We start from the raw sequence: 22,620 nt of genomic DNA on the forward strand, positions 1-22,620 counted from the left end.
CAAGTATTCCACCCGCAGAGCCGCGTTTACATTCTACTTGTTAGTCGTACACGATGAAAAAGGAACCACGTTAATCTACGATCTACGATCGCAATCGGTAGAACGATAATTCAAAGAACGCGGTGGGAATACGCGTGTTTCATCCGTCCGTGTCTAATTCCGCCATTTATTCCGTAATTTTGTCGATCGGTACACGCAACAGAAGAACTAAATCGATGTTCGAACCGGGAGAAGTCGACGACACAAAAACCTGCAATTAGGATGGCACGAGGGGCAGGCGAGGGTGGGAAAAATGGCAGAGGAAATTGCAGTGGTGGTGATTCGTGGGAAGAAGCGTCGGCGTGGGGTGGTGTACGACAACAATAGAAAACTAATTACGAAGACACTGGGAATAATGAGCCGATTGTCGTATTCGGGGGAGCAATACCGAACGTGCCCCGAACCCGGGGACAATTTGTTTATGAGATTAATGGAAAATTATCGGGGGTTCGAAACGCGTCGGTGAACGGGCATACGGAAAATCTGTTTCGAGGCATGCGAGATCGCAAAGGGTATTACCCAACCCAGTATGCATACCGGCACGACACAGGCACGCGTACGGATAATTGGAATTGTCGTTCCGCATACACGAACGGAAGCATCTGCGCGTTTCTGGCTATCTTCGATCCCCGATGGCTGCTCGACGACCAGTCCTTTAATACACAGTGATACCTTTAAATGCAGTCAACACACTACTAAATCCTCCTGGTGTACCTTGGGTTGTTTAAAAAAAGATTGGGGAAGCGCCACCAGTTTTATAAACACTGGGATAATTACTGTTATTTCGATTTACATAGATGTAAGTATTTCTAAAGAAAATGGGTCGAATAGATATTATGAAAGCGGTACGGCTTCTGCTGGCCATTTCAACGGCTAAGCATAATAAACACTGCTGACGTGCGTGGTTAACGCGACCAGACATATGGGCTTTAAGGGTTAATGAATTGTAACCGCTTTCAGGGTGGATTCGAGACCGTCAAAGGCAACAGAAAGCATTCAGGATAAACATGTGTCATTGTTCCGAAATTACAGCCAGTTTTGCGCTCGATCTAGTTGTGTTTAGTTCGAGGGACGGTACTGGAATCTTCTTCTTAGAAAAAGAAATTCTTCGGATCCGTAGGAAAGATGCTGAGATGCAACAAAGGACGAAGTGCAATTTCGGTATTTATTCGAATTTCTTTTGTCGTCTTCAGGTATTAACCCTTTTCGGACGGTGGACGTATCGGATAATATAAAAATTAATAGAAACGGGACTCCCGGATAAATTGTTGCAAAACTTGCAGTAAATGTGTACAAAAGGGCCGTTGATACAACAATGCAGAAACGGTAACAAATAAGGTATAGTATGAGTAGCGATTCGGTAAACTTTCCGACCCGCCCTCGTAGAACCGGCGAGTTCGCGTAAAGTTTGTAAAGCGTGCGAACTGAATTCGTACCGCACAATTGACGCGGTCTTCCGGTAGGAGGAACAACGACCACGACGGCAGCATTACGTTTAAACGTGGCTTTTCTTTTAATTGGAACGCGTACTCGCATCGTTGTGTCGATACGGTATCAATTTTTAAATTTTTTTAATATTCGTGAGTTCCGTGACTTTGAGTATTGAAACCCGTGAAACGAACGAGCTCCGTAAATCTAGCGTTAATTACGCAATCGTGGCGACTATATTTTCTTGAAAAAACACGAAGAGGGAGGCGTGAATGGCGCGCGGTCGGTGTCGAGGGAAAAACCAGAGGTCGAGGAGAACGATTACTATCCAATTATCTGGACGGTGAGTCGTTGCATACCGCGTGACGAAGACGCAGCGTAGATCGCGTAGCGAATCGTAGCGGTTTACCACCGCCTCCTCGGTCCAATTCTCGGTTCGAGTTCGAGTCTCGAAGTACGGAGCGATTCCATGTCGCGCGTGCATTGACCCCCTTCACCCTCGCCCTTGCTTGTCAGCAACATTCTCCTCCCGAACCCCCGACTCGATCCCGTTTTCCCCGTCCTACCGTTCTCTCTCGTCCCATCGTCAACCCTCGAGGCTGGTTCGTGACTTTCGACACGTCCGCGGAACAGGAGCTTCCTCTTCCCCCAGCCTAGCTACGCACGCCCTCCGAACAATGCGCATTAATAAATGCATCCATCAACCCTATTGATCGTACCGCTATTTCGAAAATGTTTCGTTCGAATCGCAACGTGTCCAGAACGTTCGATCCCCGCAACAGATATCCAACATTCCGCGGTCGGTCGTCGATTTCCGAGCACGACGATTCCCCGATAACCGTCCACGGTTTACGACTGGCAAACGTAGTTCGCGAAGAAAGTTTTCGGAGAGTTTGTACGCGGAAACGAGGAAACTAGACTCGAGACGAGGCCCCGTTGGTCGCTGGTGCTCCACGCGGCCACAACACTGCCACGCCGCGTTCCTTCGAAACGTGGTTTTTCCAAAGACGAATCGTTCTCGACAATAAAGGTGAAACGGGGGAGTGGAATTGGTAGAAATAATCGGTCCGCGTATACGTACGCGCGAAGACGTCCGGCGAAGCTGTGTCGGGCACGCAAAAGGTCAGTGTCCGGATATCCGTGATGCGACGCGACGGACGTCCTTGCGGCGGTTGGTGGCCGTAAGTCCGACGCCGGGTTTTCTGGTAGCGCTGGGAACGCGTGCACTGGGCACACGCACACGACACACGCGCACGCACCAAACCGAAACGCCGGCAACTGGAGACGACGAAGGAAGAAATAAAACGCGTGTACACCAGAAGAAGAAACAGAAAGGAAAGCAGCACGCGCCGCCGCCTTTTCCAACGAGCGAACTGTGCCCGCGGACGCCGACTGTGCCGAGGGTTGAATGCGAACCAGCGGAGGGGTAAGAAAGTGCGCAGTAAGGAAAGGATGGGCCCCGCCCTTCAATGCCACCCACCCCCGCGTCTATCCCCACCGTCAGGAACCGCCGACACGACTACGCTCACCTATATCGCCACTCCTCCGCCAGCAGCCTACCATCTGGAACCCCCCTGTCTCGGAGCCACCCCCGCAACAGTTCCGCCGTTACTTCTACTACCGTACACATTACTGGCCGCGCGTACAAGTAACCGTAGGTGTTTCCTTGAACACGTCCTGACGACCGGCCGACGTACGCTCCGTCCTTCGCTGAGTCTCGTTACTTCCTCCTTTCGCGCCTTCGGTGTTTTGCCTCGCTGATTAGGGGGAACTGCCAGACCCGGTTACGTTCTTTATTTCAATACGTACAGGAGCTAGCCAAAGCATTCCAATACCCGATAATAACGCTTTGGACGTTACAAATATGGGCGGGGGGAGAGGGGGGTCGAATAATTTCTCGTCAACTTTTTCTACCTAAGAAAATCAAACTCTTATTCCCCTCGTTTAACATGTTCTTGCAATGGTTATTATATGGTAGAAGTAATTTTCCATGTGGGTTCGACCCCATCGCTGGTCACGAGGCATGCCTGCGGGCAACTCTCGCCGCGTAGGAGACGCTTTTTAGATCCTCGCTACGAGCGTCCTCCTTTCTCCCGACCCGTTTCTAGGTTGACGTTCAATTTTTCGCCCTGCAACGGCTCCATCGACGCGATCCTAGCAAATTTCCCGCACGGAATAGCCATTTACGTCGCGTCGTTGGGTCCGGGTAATTAAAACTATATAATATAAAGGATTAATAAATAATTGAACGAGCGGGTAATCGTGGCTTCGCATTCCTTCTATCTGCACCGTCATCTCGGCGAAATAATACCACAGCGCGGCGTAGTTCCTGGTTCGTCTCGACCTGGAATTCCATGGGCGCGCGCGCGCGCGCGCTCTCTCGCCCGCCAGGGTCCGGTGCACCGTGGGAAAACGGAGACCCTCCGCGACGTGCTTTCGGAAACGATCGGTCACGATACGCGATAATACTATTTTGCGAACGTTAACCGCGAGCCGGATAATTTACGTCGGTGTACGTCACGTTACGACCGATTAATCTTGTTACGCGCGTTTTACGCGACCGATCGATGATATAACGCGAAAGATAGCGGCGGCGACGATGACGCTCGCGGAACGAGACCGAATCGATCCCGATTGATTCAACTTTAACGGCCAAACGAAAAGGGAACGATTGGAAAAGACCTTCCTCCCCCTCTGTTCGAAACAATCGTAAAGAACGTACGATGGGGACGTTAATAAAATGCCGCGTTGAACTTGACATTTCGACGCCAAGGTGAATCTATCCTTTTATCGTTACGCGCGTTCCTTTCGAACAGGACCTTGAACCAACGGGTAATTTCCTGCAACCCCATGGTCCATACAGGGGTTGGAGGGACCCGGTATTGGATACGCCCGTGCACCCTCCGCGCGAGTGTATAAGCAACGCCTAGGATGAGGCAGGTAGGGCATTGACTCGCGCAAGTGTTTATCCAGATCCAAAGGGCACCGGCAGGCCACGGGACGCGTTGGTTTTTCCCTCTGTTGGTTCTCTTTCGTCGCGGAGATAACGGAGCGAGAAGGCAAACGAAACGAAGGGGTAATGAGAAACAACAAAAGAGGAAAGAAGAAGAAGAAGAAGAAGGAAACAGAAAGCCGGCAGCCAACCGAACTGAGAAGTGGGAGATGAGTAAAAGAGACGAACGCGGGTAAACTCGGCCGGAACGATCAGGCAACGGGACGAAAGAGAAGGAGATTGCAAAGGAGGGGGCAGTGAGAAAGATTCAAATATGGCGTGAGGCGGCGGTGGAATGTGGTTGCTATATACTAGCAAGAGATTCGTTTTGGTCGCTTTGCCCATGGCCGTTGGACTATTGTCGGTGTGCTTTTTTCTCTTCACTCCTTCCTTCGCTTTGTTCTGCTTCTTTCTTGCCCCCGCCTCGCCCCCCTCGCCCCCCTCGCCCCCCTCGCCCTCCCCCTCTCGTCTCTTCTTGTTCCCTCTCGATACTCCCCCTCCTCCGTGAGAGGTTGTCCGTTTGTCGCGGCGAGGCAAAGCACGGAGCTCTTATTACGACGTATCTCCACGCGTGTTCCCTCTATCTCGTTTTCGTCCGAGCCGCGAAAGGGAACTCGCGTTGGCTCTCGGTTCCCGCCGATTCTAGGATTCTAGATGTCGTCGGATACGGCTGGATACGATCCACCTTCGTTATCCCGGTCCGGTTCGGATCGATCTTTGTACCAGCGGCGACGCTGGGATCCGGGACCGGAGTTTTCCTTTTTCGACACACGGCGACCGGTGTTTCGCTCCATTTGCTTTTTTTTCGCGGATCCAAAGATAAATCGGCTCTTACATAGGGGCAGGAATGCCTCCGCTTCGTTTGCATGCACGCGAAATCTATCGAGGAAATTTGAACGCGTATCGGTACCCGGGATTCTAACCCTAGCCAGAACCTGATTCAGTCGACGGTTTCGTAGACCAGTTGATCGACGCGTAGACTCGGTTAACCCGGTTAATCTGCTCTTACAGCGAGTTATACCGCCGCGGTAAACTCGTTCTTACAACGGGTTATAAATATTGTACCGTGAATGCAAAACAACGGCGTACGGGGCGAGACCCGGGTCTCGTCAAGAGCACAGGGCAATCGGTGTTCCTTTTTTCCTACACAGACATTTTTCGTATATCCTCGCGATCGTCCAACGCATCGAGAGCGAGAGTAGAATCGGACACGGTGTTATCCGTGTCCGTCGTCTATAATTGCGCAGTAGAGTGCGCTCGAGTTGACGCGAGTCCACTCGATTTGGCCGAACGAACGACGCACTGGGCGGGGTGAAATAGAGACGCTAGACGCGTATGTGTATACTCGCTTCGAAAGGCAACCGGGCACACGAGTATCCAGCTTTTCTTCGCGTCGCGTAGTCTCCTCGAATCGAAAGCGAACGGGAAGGGTGCCGCGGTCAGGGACCTAGATCCTCCATGGAAACACTCGGTTCGATCTTTTTATTTCGTTCCATAACCGTGACAATGATTATGCACTCCTCGCGACTCTATATTAGCCTACTTTGTTATCGATTACCAATCACTCGACGTTTCTTCCCGTTATTAATATCTTCTACGTGGGACGGAGAAAGGAACGGGAATACGAGAAACGACCCTCGAGTACGGTACCCACGTTCAATTGGAAATTGTGTGTTTCCATGCGATCGGTGTCAAGGCGCACGAAAACGTCTCCTCGGGATCCACGTCGAGTAGAAACGAATCGATTTCCAAACGTCTTCGGCCTTTGGCAGCGATCCTCTCCTCGTCGATCGAGTAACGATAATTGGACCATTTCGGTATGTATCGATCGCCCGATACCATTGTTCCCTCCAGCCTTATCTTTCTCACCCGGGATCGTAGCGGATTTTTCTCGCGGATCTACCAAAAGCAAACTCGAGATCGCGTATCGTTCGGGATATAATCTGGAACACGATCGACGGTGACTCGGTTTGCCTCGCGTAACACCGAGCCGCGATATGAAACAAACACTGCGTCGAGCATCCCCTCTTCGAAACATTTCAGTCTACCATTCTCCGCGTATTGGGTTGCGTGACGTAACGCGCTTTTTTCAAATCAAAATTCTTCAAACGTACCGTCGACTGTATACGTGGGTGGTTTTTCTATATCTCGCGTTTCTATTTAACGTATTCGTTCGAACCAGACCCAGCACCGTTTATCCTGGTCGACTTGCTGACACTTGGGTACGGGTCAGCCGATCGTATTACGCGCGACACGCGGAGCTTCATTTTTCTCACGCTGTTTTACCATCGTTTCCGTTGGAGAGGATCGATTTTATTTGGAAGGTCGATAGCGACGTTCGAGCTATCCAAGACATCCCCCGTGTCGAGGAATCCGTGATTTAAGAGTCTGCGAGGGAGAAACGAGGAACACTCGGTCAGGGAATGATGCCCGTTCGTTCCTCCCTCGATTCGTCGCCCTTGAAAAATCTGACACGCAACAGTAGTGCTCGCGCGGCCGAACCGAGCCGCGCATATGTGTCAAGGCTGAATATGAAAGAGCACATACGCGAACAAGCACGAGGCCCCTTGCGCGCGGAAACAGCAGACAACCGTCGTCGTCAGCGTCGACGTCGATCGGACGTCACGAGGAAAAGGCAGACGCTGCCACCCTCTAACGAATTTTCGAAAACCGAGATGGAATTTAATTGCAGAGAGTGGGACGCGCGCGCACACTCGGATAAATGAAATAGATCGGGACGAAAAGCTCTCCGAGAATCATTCGAGTTTAATCAAAATGGGAAAGTGGAAAAAGTAAAGTTCGGAACAACCTGCGATAAAAAATACGAATTCGAAAGATGGATGGCGCGTGAAAAAGAGCGGTGAACCTCTGGGTACGCGCGCTCTGCAAGACCGTGCGACCGCTTTTGGGACAACGTGACTCCACGCACGGAATGCACGGTCCCTTCCCATCGTGCGAGCGTGTACACATACGCTCGAATGAAATATAGATGGTGAAAAAGGTACAGCCACCATCGCGTACACATAGCCACAGTTCGCATACACCAAGTATTCCAGAAACGGCCTCCCTTCCTCCTCCACCTGCTCCTCTCCTCCCTGCTTCCCCCACCCAGTCGCATCGCCTCTCTTTCCTGCAGTTTGCTGACGGCAACTCTATAAACCGGGGTCCTCTTGATTTTCTAAAACCACGCGAGGCCCCTACTTTCCCAGATTCCTGCGCTATACTTATCACCAGACTGCGGATCTTCATGCAAATTCATACTTTTATTAATAAAATTAATGAAATTGGAGCTTTGTAGAGGGTTGTCTCAACCCCTAGATATAATAATTCTGTAGTTTTTTGAAAATTAAAATTTCCCATAAATGCATAAACGGAAAATTTTACGGAAAAATATCAATCGATTCCTAGGTCAGTTCGCGTTCAACGTTCTCGACGAAGGGTGACGCGTGTAACGAGTCGCGCACGTTTATTAGTTTTTCAAGCCCCGTTCGAAAAGGGAATGCGATATTCCTCCGTGGATATTGCATCCGTTTGGATAACCGAGTGCTTTTCTTTTTCAAGCACGATCACGTTCAAACGAAATAGATGAAACGAGCTTTTGATCGATACGTAAGACCGTTTGGTCGCGAGGCTTAAGCTCAGTCTTCCGATCGGCGGAACGACACAGGTGATTACCAATTGGCAGACTGTAACGTTATTCGAACAATCGGAAGCTTAGCGGTATTAATGTTGCGCCAACGTACGAACAATTAGATACTTGAAAGGTGTACAGGTGCTCGTGTATCGAGAACCATGCAGTTACTAATTATGGAATAATATTTGTCAACTCCGGAGGCTGTCGGACTCCATCGGTTTTAATTTAGAATTAAAGCAACACGCGAGAACAACATTCCCTACAAAATGACAGGGTACGCGTCGATAAAAATGCGGATAAATGTCGACCGGTTTCGTCCGATCGGGTGACTCGTTGACGTTTCATGTTCCGCAAATTGTCGATGGCTGCGATACGACTACAACAGAGACAAAATTCTAAATGCACTGAATCGGTTAAATAACCAGAGTCGATCCGCTCTGTGGAAAGTAAGACCTCGAGGCACAGACAGGCCGATCGAACGATCGATTTTGCCTGTGCATCGTGCAGGACGTTTTCGCCCGCGGCTTCTCCGCGACGATTCCGCTCGAATCGAGACACGGTTTGCGTCCGCATCGACCACCGGACGAATTTTCGTATAAAAATAACGGCGAATAGAAATCTCTGCGGAGATCGTTGAGGAATTTTAGCAAAGTGTGGGGCGCCGGTGGTGAACGTGAGTTACGAGAAATCGATGCAAATCGACTGGCGGCTTTCTCACCGCTCTCGTTGTCGTAATTCGAACCATAGACAGTCGACGAACACCGTTTGCTTCGCGATCGCGGAATATACATACAACGTGTTAACCCTTTGCACTCCTACGTCGAGTGTGATTCGACATCAATTTTTATCTCAGGAGCTTTTTCAAGTCGAAACCAAAGAGATATCCGTACACTTGAAAGTTACAAAATGCAACAACAGTGTAAATAAAACAAATATTTTAATTTCAAATAAAACACTTAATTAAAGGCGTTGGGAGCTGCTGGTAACAAAATTGAAATATAATTCGGAGTGCAAAGGGTTAAGGATACGCGAACCAGTAAAATTTCACGATAACGTCGATATTATTGTTAACCTTTGTCGGACCAACCGTGATCCGTAATTTGTTTATCGTACGTTGCTATTAGAAGCCACGGGGGTCGGTCAATCGTCGATTATTCTCAGCCGAACTCTCACGCCATATCAGCGTCCAAATTTAAACGTCTGGAAGGAAATTTCGATCGCGAACTGCGAAAGCAAAACACGCGTGTCGCGCGATAAAAGTTATCGTCGTAGATTCATCGTTTTATTAAATTATCGATAGCAGACGACTCAAAATAAAACAAATAACATTAACATTTTGATCGATAAGAAATTGTTTATCATCTGTTATGCTTATTATCGAACGGATGACTTAACAACAATTCATCGGAGATATCGATGATTTAACCCGATGATAATCTTCCGACGTTTCAACGAGTAAACGGAGATTTATTCGAATCGAACGACAACGTTACAGATTATGTTGAATGTTCGAGAGCGAAACATTGCGACGAGACTCTGTCGTTATCGGGCATGGGAAGCTTTTGGCGAACCGGAAGTACGAACGTCATCGACGGTAGCTACGGTCGCGACACGCTGTCATTGTACGGTTACAAATCCGTCGGTGATATCAGCAGAGAAAGCGAAGAAGGGAAGTCAACCGTGGCTATCCTCTCGTATCTCTTTCAAAAGTATCAACGAAACTTGGAGAAGAAATTTAAATGCTCGAACCGGATACAGACGTTGTTAAACGTTGATCCGATACCATCGTTTGTCCCCTGGATCGCTCCACGATTCCTACGAACGAACGACGTTACTTAAATCTCTTTTTATTATTCCGATCGACGAGGTACGGGTCAATCTGGCTGGTGGTAGATCTATGAATAGCTCTAGATCTATGAAGCAATTAGTTTTAGTCATAACGCGAAGTTTTCCTCGAATTCTATTTAGCATACTGCATCGACAACTACAGTCAGGAACATTAATTTTAATACGTTCTTCGTAGATGCTAACTCCGTTGTGCCAGAGAGTTTATCCTGTTCGAATGGGAAATAAGTTATCTTGGTAACCTGTTCTCGTTTCGGAAATCGCTTTTCGCAGTCAAGGCGTAAAAAAAAACTGTCGCGAAAGAGCCCCGAGAGCGAGCATGCGCAGGCAGAAAACGTTTAATCTAGCGGCGAGGCTAGATTCGGCGAACGCGCGTGTCCGCGATAAGAATACAGTTATTTGCGGTGTCGTGAGCGGCAAATAACGTCGATGACAGCCTGCCGTGTCATCCCACGTGAGACTCGATCGGGAAAACGTTGCCACTTCGGTGTCACGGGACGAGAATATTACCGAAGGCGTCCCTGCGACGCCGCGACTCGCGTCTGACGTCACGCGCTTTCGCAGTGACGAACGAGGAAACTACCAGAAGCTTCGAATCGCCGTTTACGTCGTTGACTGATAGGAGATTCGAGGAACCGATCGTGCTAGGAATTACCGAATAGAAATCATCTTACGATCGTGAGCACGGAACACACGGTGACTCCGAAATAGTAGGCCCAGCAGTAGAGCAACACCTTGATGCACAGACCGTTTGACCAAAGAGTCGCTAAATTTACGGGTCGTTGACCCCAGATTACAATCGGAATACAAGGTTGCTGACAATGTACTTTGACTTTTTCAAAGGGTTGCTTTGTTTACGATTCCTGGGTCAACGATCCCCGCTGTCTTTGGGTCCTTTGTTGATCACCGGTATATAGTTTCTTCTTGTCCATTTCGAAAGAGTCTAAAATGAGGGAAACGAGGGAATATGCTTAAAGGGTAACTGGTGGTCGTTGGATAGTCTCTGAAAATTCTATGGCGACTAATTTGCTGAAGGGAACGTTGCTAAATATTTCGTAAAGTTTCGTGGAAGCGTCCGAGCGGGTGGACGGAGCCGCTCGAGAGCGTAAACAAGGAGACGAGAGTGGCGACGAAACGAGGTTGACCGAGCAGTCGCGAGGTCAGTGACTAAAGAGAGAAATATCGTGGAATGCGATATAGCTGCGCCGCTCTGCCTACCGACGATCTCGAGGTCCTTTTACCGAGGGGAGTCCACCACGATCGACCGTTTCTAACCTCAAACACCGACCAGCACCGCCGTTTATATTGGCTTACGAGAGCATAAGTTTCAATTTTTTCTCCGACGACGAATTGCATTTATTCGTGCTGTTAAGTACAGAGATTTCTCTCCGCTTGATACTTTGACCCTTTCGGGTGGTCGGAAATGCGCCCGTCTAGATAAGGTCGTTGCTCCCGCGATGGCGTATCGCAGATAGGAATGTCGACGATCGAGTATCGGCCACCATTATTTTAGTGCAATTTTCGAGCGTGAAACGGATGGAAAAATGTTCTTGTTAGTAGGCTACCGGTATGAGACTCATCGGAGAATGTAAACACCGATCTCCGCGGCTCATCGATGCCTCGTTACGACGCAAACAGAAAACCATGCGGTGGTACGCGTCGGTTCCTTGAATCTGACCATGAAGCATTAGAGAGGTATGCTGCGCAAAAGCCTCGGGTAGACATTAAAGCCTACCGCTATAATCCCAAGATGCAATGCACCGATCGGACCGTCGATCAATCCAAGGTGTAAACGTGAATCGGCACACTGGCAATAATATTTCGTAATTTGCTTATTTTTCATTTTATCATTAATTAATGCGTATTCAAAAGAAAACGATACTGAAATTAAGTTCATAGTACAAATGTACAGTCTCTCCTCATTATTACAAAAACAGTAAACATACCCTAATCTACGCGTTTATGTCACTTCGGCATAAACATTACGTATCTCGTTTGGTCCTGTATCGAAACGAGAGAGACAACGTTATCGTATTTGTTACAATTTCTTAATAATGTATTTATAGACATTTCGTTACGTGACATTTTAGTGGTACTTGTACTCGTGCAACAGACTGCCAAAATATCAACAGAAAATTGCGACCCAAGCTGTAACTCCATTCTCGAATAGCATTTTCAATAGCATCGAAGTTATTGGCGACTCACGATATAAATATCCTGGTTTGCGAGCCGGTGATTATATGTTAATTATGTTTGTCGTCGCGTACAATCGCTATGCAAGAAACTCAACTGTTTACAACGATACAACTTGAAACAATTTCCATGTGGTAATTTCGACATAATTATATTTTTTTTGTTGGTGGCTCCAGCCCCGATTTACTATAAAAACGACAGCAATTTCTTACATATAATTTAACGAAATTCCCACAATAATGGAGCATGTACGATAACGGTCTCCGCACGAGGACCTTACGCAGTCAAGAATCGAACGTTCGAACAACTTCGATCGCCGTTCGTTCGAGATACACTATTTGCGTCAGATTAGCGATCGATTGGTTAGCTGTTTCGTTATCTCCGATGCATCTATTACTTTCAACGTTATTCCTTGAAACGGAGTAATTGTATGATGTAACTTGGTGGTAAAATAACACTTTCTATTTTATAACGTAACGCACATGAACCAAATTGTACGGAATATTTGTCTTTCTACGTATCGTCCGTTTACACGCCGCGAGATACATTTCCAGCTCCGATCGTTATTTCGAAAGCGGACGTATCCGTAGTACGCGTCCAAGAGTAACGTGCGTGTACATCGCGACCGATTGACAGAACGCGATCAATGAGAACTGAAAGACGTTCGAAAAGCGGACGCTTAATTCGTCGGTCGTTCTGGCGCGCATTTTCGAAAGCGACGAGAAGAAGTCGGGGGAAACGGAGTCGCGAAGAATAATTCGATCGCGAGAGAGCTATCGAGGGCACGCGTTTCCCGATTTCGCGATCTTGTCGGTCGGGTGTCGCGGGTGCCGCGGTGCTCGTGCTCCGAAAATACGTCGTCACGCTACGAACACGATCGAGAAGCGCGCGCAAGAACGCGTCCGCGAAGGAGATAGAAGAAATCGACGTACCGAATTAACGCCAAGGAAGAATCCTTCGGATGCTCCTTGCGAGACGTCGTGACGCGGTGGATGCGATCGAGAGCCGATCGATGACGCTGAGAATCGGTCAACACTTTGTCAACAACAACAACAACAACAACAACAACAACACGAAACACTTGCTCCCCGTATATAAACACCCGTAACGTAATAATCACACACACGTACGTAACACATCTATAGATACACATAGAGAGAGCCAGGCAGGCAGGCAGGCAGGCAGGCAGGCAGGCAGGCAGGCAGGCAGGCAGGCAGGCAGGCAGACAGGCAGGCAGGCAGGCAGGCAGCAGGCAGCAGGCAGCCAAACAGACAGAGAACACACGAGGTGGTCCGCCGTGGTAGAGTTACACCAGAGCTCGATGAACTTCTCGTCCTTCCGACCGTACTGAATATTCCACGACACGTCGTTGTCGTGCCGTCACGGATGCACGCGCAGTCTAAACTAAACTATCCACGCCCGTGTACGGGTATGATTCACTCGGGGCGGGCTGTACCGCGCTAGTCGGAAGAAAAATCACGATCTCTCCGGGACGCAGATTCCCCGCACGAGTCGCGCACAACTTGTTTACTAGAACGCGCACCACGCCATGCCCCGTGAACGTGCGTCCGCCGCCGTGGTCCCCTCGTCCCGCTGCAAGCAAAACAAGACTCTGCGCGGTAGCCTTGCGCGCACCTTCCGGGCCATGTTCGTACGAGCCGATGTGTGCGCCGTTTCTCGTTGCCTCGTGCTCCACCAAGGCGCCTCCGTCCCCGTATACTTTAACCCCGTCTCTCTCTCACCAACTATCCCACACGTTCCCTCTCTATCCCCCCAATCCACCAGTCTCCCCCTTTCGACGTGTCACCGTCTCCCTCTCGACGCTTTTTCTCTGCCTCCCTATTGCTTTGCTTTCTGCGACTGGCTAGCACGGAGGTTGCGATCCCTTCTCTTTTCGCGAGCCTCGCCGATGCCGCTATCGCTTGGGTCCACACGATAGCCGGGCTATATCGTCCGACGAGGCATAATAATGGTCGCGTACGATTCAACGGATCTCGTCTTACGCCTTCTACGACGCAACCACGGTTCGCCACGTAACGCGTAAATCGAGCAGGTCATCGTACCTTTGCGCCGCCAACTAGTCGGTCCGTTTCTTCGGAAAATTCCGTGGATGGCACCACGTACATACAGCGACATCTGTTGCTCGAACTTACCAACGTTCGATCGTGCCGGCAATATCGATCTCTCGACTATCTTACGGTCGAGGTACCGCAATTGCCGCGGCACATTTGAATCGTTTCAAGATCAGTCACCTAAATTAACCTAACGTTTACGATACAGCGAGGTCCTTAATTTCTTCGTAAATATGTAGATACATCGACACTGGGTGAACTATTTCTGTCTACGGCACTGACCGTGTCCCAAATCCTTATCTGCGTCTGTCTGTTTATGTCGCTTGTTTCGATAGTCGATTGATGCCCGAGGAAAACTGTTACGTGGGGGAAAATGTTTCGAACAAAAGTTTTCTTTTGTTTTTACTTTTACGCGGACTCGTAGGTGATCGATACTTTCTCGAATATAGAAGTTTCTACTTGCCGTTCGGCCACCGTTTCGTTGGAAAAGTTTTATTTTTACATTTGGCGTTGCAACTTCTACGTACGTGTAAACAAGTATAAAAACGAGTTGTGGAATCGATATTATACTACGGGTTTCGTGAATATGATATAAAAGTATTAAGAATATGATTCGTCGATGAGGATGTATCCTTCGAAATGTCTTTATGTTAGGCATCGCGATACGGAGAACAGTGCTACGAGGCCCAAAGACATAGAAACGGCGCAGACGAGCGACAGAGTGTCTCTGTTGTAATTCGGGCAAAGTTCCGGTTGCGTGCATCGCCTGAAAAGGAAAGAAAACGTAACGGGATAGTCGGCGATCCGAGATCGATCGTTAACGATGTTTGCGAAACGTAGCGTCTATTTTCTCACCACTTCTCGATAACGATAACGACCAATCCTGTGACAACCTTATCGAGAAAAGTTACGATGGAGTAAACGATGGCGCTACGCTCCGTTCGAGCACCGATTATTTCCGCGGTGACGCTCAACGCTGTGACCATCGTGATCGAGCTTCCGGCTCCGATCAGAATCGCGACGATGTAAATGATCGATGCTCTCTTTCCACCGAATTCCGTGACCAACGCGGACAGTATGCCAATAAGCGTACCCATGAAATAACATGCCTGAAAACACAAAGAATCGTCGATTTGTCCGCGACAACTCTTTTCGCGTGTATTCGCGTACCTTTGTGCCGCAAGATTTGTTTATGTACTTGAGCATTAAAGCTGCCACAAAGGAGGACACATACGAAACCAACGGAACGGTCGCCAGAGCCTCCTTTCCATCCATGTCTGTCTCTTCTATGTACAATGGCAAATACACGGTGGCCAATGTAATAAACAGCCTACTGGCCACGTATAGCATAGCCACTCTCAGTAAAATAGTTGTGCCGACCCAGGAACTTTGATTGTTCTGAGGATTACCGAGCAATCTCTTGGATTCCTCGGCGTCCCCTTTGTGCCGCTCGGGATTCTCCAAGAGATCCCCTTTCAAGAAGATATGGAAAAATATGGTAGCCAACAACCCGATGAACGTCAACGTCGACACAATATTCTGAAAGGGACAAACGTTCGTTAAGCTCGTTACGAGTCAGTGCCCGTGACCTCTTGTCCCACCGCTTACCCTAAATTTGTAACTGTCCTCTTGAGCTAGTCTAACCACAGCCTCTTCTTTCGTGGGCAGGACGATCCATGTAACGACGAACACCACTACCGCTGCTCCAACTTGGGCCGAATATCTGTTTTACGATAAACAAAGATCAGAAGAGATTGTTGAAAAGCGTCGAAGATTTTTAACGGCGCATAAGGAACAGAGATTTTTTACAAAGAGTCGCGTAGCTGTGATTAGTTTACCGTATGGCGGTCAAGTCTGCACGTGCCAACAAGGAGTTCGTCAACGCCGGGATCATGGACAAATGGGAGATTTGCACCGCCGCCCAACCAGTTTGAAACAACGCGATGCTGACTACGTAGACGAACACGACCACGCCGTTCGATGGATCGACGAAACCGCCGAAGATCACGGGGAACGTCAGTGTGACCATAACGGAGCCAATAGTGTGCCATACTTTTTTCTTCCAGTAACGGTCGACCAGCACTCCGAAGATCGGCGTTGCGAGGGCGTCCACGATTTGTCCTTAAACAATTTAGCCGCTACTAGCCGTCTGGGGGATAGTTAACAAAGTTTTTGGCGAATCGGCGGTTTACCTAGGAGCAAAAGACCGCCGGCAGCGATCGGTTTCAGCAAAGCGACTCTCTGGAAATAGATGAGAGTGTACGAGAACCACATGGCGGCCGTGAGGTCATTGAAAATGTGTCCCAACGCGTACGCGAACTTGGTGGAGGTGGCCACTTTCTGCTCCAACAGCGGCAATCGCTCAGCATCGTTCTCCATTTTTGTAAAAAAAAACCTATAAACTGCTTCGACGGTGCTCGAAGCAGCCCTCCGCAGCCGCGTTTCAGGTGAATCCGTTACGGTTATGCGAGGAATTCTTCATCTTCGAGGTTTTCCGTTCTAGAAAATTAACGAGCCGCGTGAAACGGGATGATTCGGATCGGATTACCATCGGGGTCTCGTCACCGTTTAAAATTAATCGATAAAAAATGCAGTTTAAGTCACGTAATCGACGCGTAAATGCGTTACGTGACTTTCAAAGTGACCGGATCGGGAAACTCGAGGATCGTCTATAGATTTCTTGACATACTTTGTTTTATTTTTCGAAGACATATAAACTATGTTTACGGCATACTCAAAACAGGCGAAAGAAGGCCAAATTCCAAAGATCAAGCAACCAGTTTTTACCACTTATTTGTTGCGAATTTCTTTCGAATATTATCGTACGAGTGTTTACAATTTTTTTTTTAATTTTAAAATCCAAGACGCGGAATCCGTTAAAAGCGATTGAAACTGTCGGCTCGAGAGGTTGCGGCTGGTCGTTAAATTACATAAAATATCGCTTACCATGCAGTTAATGGATCCGTTCAGTGATCGGGAACATTTACACGTAACAAAAATCACGTCGGGACGATATTCGCGGCGGTGGCGATGTATCAAAGGAAATCGCCGCGCGCAGCTTTCCTTTCACCTGCAGATAGATTTCCGCTTAAGGCTTTGCACCGGCGGGCACATGCGCCGCGGACCGAAATCTTATTAGCCTCGATACGACTCGCGATCGATCGATCGCGGGCGAAATTCTTATCCGGATAGAAACCTCGAACAACGAGTGGAAGCTCTATTATAAAATGAAATTATACTTGACGCTGTTCGTCCGAATAACCATTTAACAAAGTAAAAGCAACGAGAGCGGGTCTTTGTACTCTGTCGTGCGTTAGGTTCGCGCGTGACCGAGGAATTGACTGCGATTCATTGAAAACGTAAGCGTTACGCGTCGACAGAACGCCCTCCGCGTCTATCGCAAGGTATCGAATTCAACGCGTGTACGTTTTCATCGTATCAACTTGCATACATATTTGCAATCCCGCGATTAGCCGTTCTTCCGGCGTTTTTCCTCCGCTTATCGATCGATCGGTCCCGTGTCGGTTGTAAACGTACGACCGACTAACAAGCTTCTCGAGCAGAAACTTACTCGTTACTCCGTGAAGTAATCAACGTGATTAAACGATCGAACGTTCGCGTGTCAGGGCATTTCGAGTGCTATAGAGCGAGCGGAGCACGCGGCTGTCCGCTTCGCGTGCACCCGACAGACTGAAGTTTCAAACTCCTCGCCGTTTCCCGCTTTACGGGGCCGAAGATTATGGTTTAATCTACGGTAGCCGGGGTACGGCCTCCCCGCGATAATCGTGCAATCTTATCTGGCATCTCTTGTTAATGAAATTTTAATCCAACCACTTGTACGATCGACACGTTGATCGGTGGGTTCTTTTATCGTTGCAAACACCGGGGCTGCACGAAATGCAGTATGGAGATTCGATACCATGAAACGGCTAAAAAATTGAAATGCATTTCCTACGACGCGGGTTCTGACTGGAGGCACGAAGGCGGCTCCGATGGTAGCCCTCGTTTATAATTCCAGCCGGTAGAGGTTTTTATAGAGCAGCTATACTCGCGCGGAGGGTGAACCCTGGTGCGTAAACTCTTGCTCGAAAGACACCGAACGAACCAGCCAGCCCACGGGAACTACTTACTTCGAGTTGGGTGACGCGTTTGCGGTTCGGTGCACGACCGTGATTAATGCCAGCGTGGTGTGTGCGTTTGTTGGTGAGCGCAAGGTATCTTACAGGCGGACGGGAAAGTCTCTGTAATCCGAGCCCGCGAAGAGAAACGCAAACGGGCGCGTACAGTGTAGTAATCGATACTGAGCAAGTTCTTGTACGGTCTCTCGGTTAGGCGGTCTTGCGAGCTGCAGGCGTCGCAAGAGTTCGTTCACCGGCAGAGCCACGGACAACGCGGTATATTCATATCATACGTATATGCTTTGGATCACGATTAAAATGTCCATTTAAACGGCCCTACGTTTTTGGGGAATTCGTAAGCGTGGTTTTTTGGAAAATTATATTTATTTCAAATGAGTATACTTACACGTCGAATCAACGGCCGGATATACCATCGACGATTAATTTCATCCCCAATCTGGACGATTAAAATATTTTCACGGCACCATACATGCTGTGATTTTCAATTAATTTTCAAACGAAAACGCTTTACAATCGATAGATATTTTCTTAAAAGAATACAACGATACAAAGTTCACGCAAATGTTGCGTTTAAAATGTAGGATACCCCTCGTAAAACTAACAGCTATATGTATACATGAAATACTTCTGCACGTTAAATATAAACGACGATGAATACATTTGGGTAACTGTTTCGAGATTACTATTTTAATAATGAATTCTAACGGATTAATTTGATGGATAATTGAGACGCGAGTGGAGGATTGGCCATTTCCAGCCGAGCGACCTTTCAGGTCCTTTCTACCTCGTTTCGATGCTAACCCTTGACGTTTTGCGAAATAACCCTCGTTCTTTCGGAGGCAGCGTACTCCGTGCCTTCGAATTGTCTCAAGTGAATCTGCAAATTAAAGGTTTCACTTTTACGCGACGTAGTAAATCTAATTGCATGGTGAATATAAACGATACGGTACCTGTAAATGTAAATTCACTTCTGCGGACCGACTCAAATACGGAAAGTTCCCGCCAGTCTTCAGGTGCGCCAACTTGGCGTTCGGATAGCATTTGTACATCTTTTCCCTCGCCGAATTCGATAAGGCGTAGTCGTCGAAAACGTCTATAATCGTGACGGGCAAATGATATATCATCTGCGGCTGCACGTAACAATTTACGCAATTCATCGTTAGCCGAGACGCCAATTGCAATTGCGGTAAGCTTTTCATCTGCGAGTGAAAAAAATGATTTGCAAACGTTCCCCTATTACGCAGGATAGCTATGGAAAATCGACTTACTCGTTTCGCAATGAAATTTATGGATTCGACGATCTCGCCGTCGATCTTTTTCTTATCGAAATTCATCATTAACATTTGTCTCAACATAAACGACGGCAGTATCCAAAATCTACGATTCGAATTGATTACCAGTAGTTTCGCGCAAAATGTTTCAGATAACGTGTCGCGTTCTGTTATTCGTCCACTTATCTATAACTGCGACGAAGCGCAGGTTATAGTGTTGTCGAGAGTCGCGTAAAATTCCATGACAAAACAATTGTACTCACACTGCCGCGGAATCGTTGGACTTAAATATCGATGTGTCGGCGAACGTGTTGCAGAGCACCAACGACACTATCCTAGGGCAGTGAGCGTTAATCTCGGCAAATTTCTGTGCTAAGAACCCCCCTACGAGTAAACGTTACAATTGAAATTATGCGTTCCACTGAACATTATCGAACGAATATTGTGCACTCGTTCCTACGTTCTGACCTAATGAAGCACCGAACAGGTGCACTTTATCCAGCCCCATGTAGTCTAAAAGTTTTCGGAATCCATCGCACCATTCCTTAACGTCCCAATACACCGGTGACTCGACCTTAAGTGAAAATTACACGTCAATAGAAATGTACAGATTTCGCGAGAGAATCGACCGGTCGCGATGCCAACGATGCTCACCGATATGATTCTGTACCCTTTCGCCGACAACCCTAATATTTGTCTAAAGAAAATGTCCGCTGTTCCGCTAGCCGGTGGAAGACATATTAGCGGGCACTTGATGGTTTTTGGACTGGAATCGTATACCTTCCATCCCTAAAATATCAAAATTAAATTAAACAATCTCGTTCAAACACGACCAAGCAATTTTTGTTCCGCTTCTAACGAGATTTTCGATTAAAATATGTACATATATCGATTGTCAAATCGATTATCCGCCGTGGAATATTTCAAATTCGAAACATTGTCCGTGGAACGTTATTGCCACGAAGATGATTCGTCGAATTAACATAATCTGAAACGTCTGGCTATCACTTTCTTGCGAACACTGGTTCGCTGACGTCCTCGAACGCTGTATTTATTTACATTATTACGATCGCAGTAGCGAGGACATCGCTACCAGTTACGATTCTTGAAAACGATCTTACCCGATCAACGTGTTCGAATTAAAAACTCAAACCGTACGTACGATCAACGATTACTACAAATAATAATAATAATAAGAACGATACTTGTTTCTACACTGCTTGAACAGCGAGTAACTTTGATCGATGCGTAGTACGAATCTGTAGCGTGATAGATGCAATTTAGAATGTAAAGAAATTAACGAGCCTTACCTGCATACTATCGACGTCGATGGCTATTTTCCTCAGTGGGATTGAACTACGAAAACTAAGGTACTCGTCCGATCGAGACAAATCACTCGAACACGACATTTTTCCCCCCCCCTCGCGTCACTGTCGATTGCACGGTTATCAGAACTGCTCGCGATCAGTGTAACCGATATCTGGAAAGGCAGACAAAGATGGAAAAAACGAGATATGGATTATCCGGTATTTAGGATTTCGTTAAAGATTCACGTAGTTGTTCGAAACAGTGATCACGAAGCAGGCAACAATTCGTTTATAGTTGTGCGTTGGAAGAGTGCACGATAGTTGAAATAAAAATCTGTTATGTGGATCGAACTTACCTCAAGACCGGGTTATGGCATCGATGATACTCTTTATATTCTGGCCCGCAGCGGATATCTTTGATTATTGTAGGTTTTGTTGAGAAACATTAGTTATCCAGTAACCTCGGAGGTCAAATCGTATTATTAACACTCATTCGTTTGATTAGACCGACAGTGCCGTGAGTTTATGCACTTTATGCCCTTTTTGGAGCAGCGTCGCACATTATCTTTAGTACTCTTTGCTCAGGTCCGTAGCATTATTAACGGAGATAGCTTCGAGCATGCGTACAGATTACCATTTGTCTCTCTTGCATCGGTAACGTCGTAGTGGAATTTTCTCCAGTTACATTCTCGCTTATGCCATAAACTAAGCATAGTCAGAGACAGGAAATCCTACCCTCGTTCGTGCCTTTTACCATAGATTAGATACGATACAGACTAGAAAGTCGATTCAATTTTCTGTTCTGCCACTAAGAGGACTAAAGAGAACTCGAGCAGACACTCTTTACCATTTTCGTGCCATATCCAATGTTACTGATTCGTTTGAATTTTAATAAGAAACCTCTATTTACTGCTACCTTAAACTGTTTTATTTGCAATACCGAATAAACTTTATGAAGTTATAATACCCTTATAATTGTTCAAGCAAACAGTACTTAATTTTATATACGCTGTTATTATTACACTCGTTGCAGCTGTGTACACCTAACCTAACTTTCCGTACACATATTACAGGCACAATGGGAGGGGGATTAAAGAGTAAAAATTGAAAGTCATATTTTTGGCCAATTTCTCCTATGCTCTTGCATACAACAATTGAAACATAATTAGACCACAGACGAGGTACATTTACGAGTATGTAGACCTTTCACCTGATGGACTTTCGCGGTCGAATCTCACTGCCATACCGACCTGACAATTCGAAGGTGATTTTACCGTCCTCTTCTCATGGATGGCGGTCAGTTGAGAAACTACTGAATTAGTATTGATAGTCAGACAGCTGTAGTGTGTACGTAAATACGTGTGAGTTGACTATGGAAGGGATGTTGATAACGTTGCGAGTGACACGGAAATGGTAATGAGAAACGAACCGAAAAAATACATTAGGTGAAAGGTCTACTCGTATACCTCGTCTGTGATTAGACATTATCTAGCGTACATGGTTGTTTTCAGTACGATTCAGTAAGACGAGTTTTATCATTACGACGCCACGAACTGAAGTACCGACCTCATAAAAACTCTATGGTGGTAGGCGACCTCTACGTTTAAAGAACGACGAATCCAGGAACTATTCGTAGCTCCTCCCCCAAAATCGGTAAAGTTAGCAAACGTAGAAAAGTGTCACAGGGTATGCAGCAGATC

The 22,620-nt window shown here is 47.3% G+C and overlaps 3 protein-coding genes across 5 annotated transcripts in view; all 3 read right to left on the reverse strand.

The window, feature by feature from the left end:
* The window catches only part of LOC122397701 (insulin-like receptor), a 45,884-nt gene extending 32,156 nt beyond the window's left edge, over positions 1 to 13,728 (reverse strand). For both annotated transcript variants that reach the window (XM_043397048.1, XM_043397047.1), the window contains exon 1: positions 13,064 to 13,728. The gene's annotated coding sequence lies outside the window, so the exon portion shown is untranslated. The remainder of the gene's footprint in view (positions 1 to 13,063) is intronic.
* An 880-nt stretch (positions 13,729 to 14,608) lies between these two features.
* LOC122397702 (major facilitator superfamily domain-containing protein 12-like) lies at positions 14,609 to 17,880 on the reverse strand. Of its 2 annotated transcripts, XM_043397049.1 has the most exons (8): positions 17,775 to 17,880; positions 17,150 to 17,273; positions 16,396 to 16,702; positions 16,042 to 16,324; positions 15,812 to 15,926; positions 15,374 to 15,742; positions 15,059 to 15,312; positions 14,609 to 14,969 (listed from the first exon to the last, which is right to left on the reverse strand). In XM_043397049.1, the coding sequence occupies exons 3-8, from the start codon at positions 16,580 to 16,582 to the stop codon at positions 14,849 to 14,851; spliced, it is 1,329 nt and encodes a 442-aa protein (XP_043252984.1). In that variant the 5' UTR covers positions 16,583 to 16,702; positions 17,150 to 17,273; positions 17,775 to 17,880; the 3' UTR covers positions 14,609 to 14,848. The 2 variants fall into 2 exon arrangements, with proteins under 2 accessions (XP_043252984.1, XP_043252985.1); XM_043397050.1 differs by lacking the exon at positions 17,775 to 17,880 and having other exon boundaries at positions 17,150 to 17,521.
* An 846-nt stretch (positions 17,881 to 18,726) lies between these two features.
* On the reverse strand, positions 18,727 to 21,521 carry LOC122397774 (maspardin-like). The gene is made up of 8 exons (XM_043397166.1): positions 21,277 to 21,521; positions 20,924 to 21,093; positions 20,268 to 20,402; positions 20,082 to 20,187; positions 19,877 to 19,997; positions 19,611 to 19,719; positions 19,293 to 19,541; positions 18,727 to 19,219 (listed from the first exon to the last, which is right to left on the reverse strand). The coding sequence occupies exons 2-8, from the start codon at positions 21,020 to 21,022 to the stop codon at positions 19,139 to 19,141; spliced, it is 900 nt and encodes a 299-aa protein (XP_043253101.1). The 5' UTR covers positions 21,023 to 21,093; positions 21,277 to 21,521; the 3' UTR covers positions 18,727 to 19,138.
* Between the last annotated feature and the right edge of the window lie 1,099 nt (positions 21,522 to 22,620).

Source organism: Colletes gigas, unplaced genomic scaffold, assembly GCF_013123115.1.
Source record: "Colletes gigas isolate AHSC1104 unplaced genomic scaffold, ASM1312311v1 Colletes_gigas_Sc00010, whole genome shotgun sequence".
NCBI lineage: Eukaryota > Metazoa > Arthropoda > Insecta > Hymenoptera > Colletidae > Colletes > Colletes gigas.

Coding starts and splice junctions, on each gene's coding strand:
- LOC122397702 (XM_043397049.1), bottom strand. CDS start 16,582: ATGGAGAACGATGCTGAGCGATTGCCGCTGTTGGAGCAGAAAGTGGCC. Junction 16,325..16,395: donor CGGCGGTCTTTTGCTCCTAG/GTAAACCGCCGA, acceptor AAATTGTTTAAG/GACAAATCGTGGACGCCCTC. Junction 15,927..16,041: donor GCAGACTTGACCGCCATACG/GTAAACTAATCA, acceptor ATCGTAAAACAG/ATATTCGGCCCAAGTTGGAG.
- LOC122397774 (XM_043397166.1), bottom strand. CDS start 21,022: ATGTCGTGTTCGAGTGATTTGTCTCGATCGGACGAGTACCTTAGTTTT. Junction 19,998..20,081: donor CCTGTTCGGTGCTTCATTAG/GTCAGAACGTAG, acceptor GTTTACTCGTAG/GGGGGTTCTTAGCACAGAAA. Junction 19,542..19,610: donor TAAATTTCATTGCGAAACGA/GTAAGTCGATTT, acceptor TTTCACTCGCAG/ATGAAAAGCTTACCGCAATT.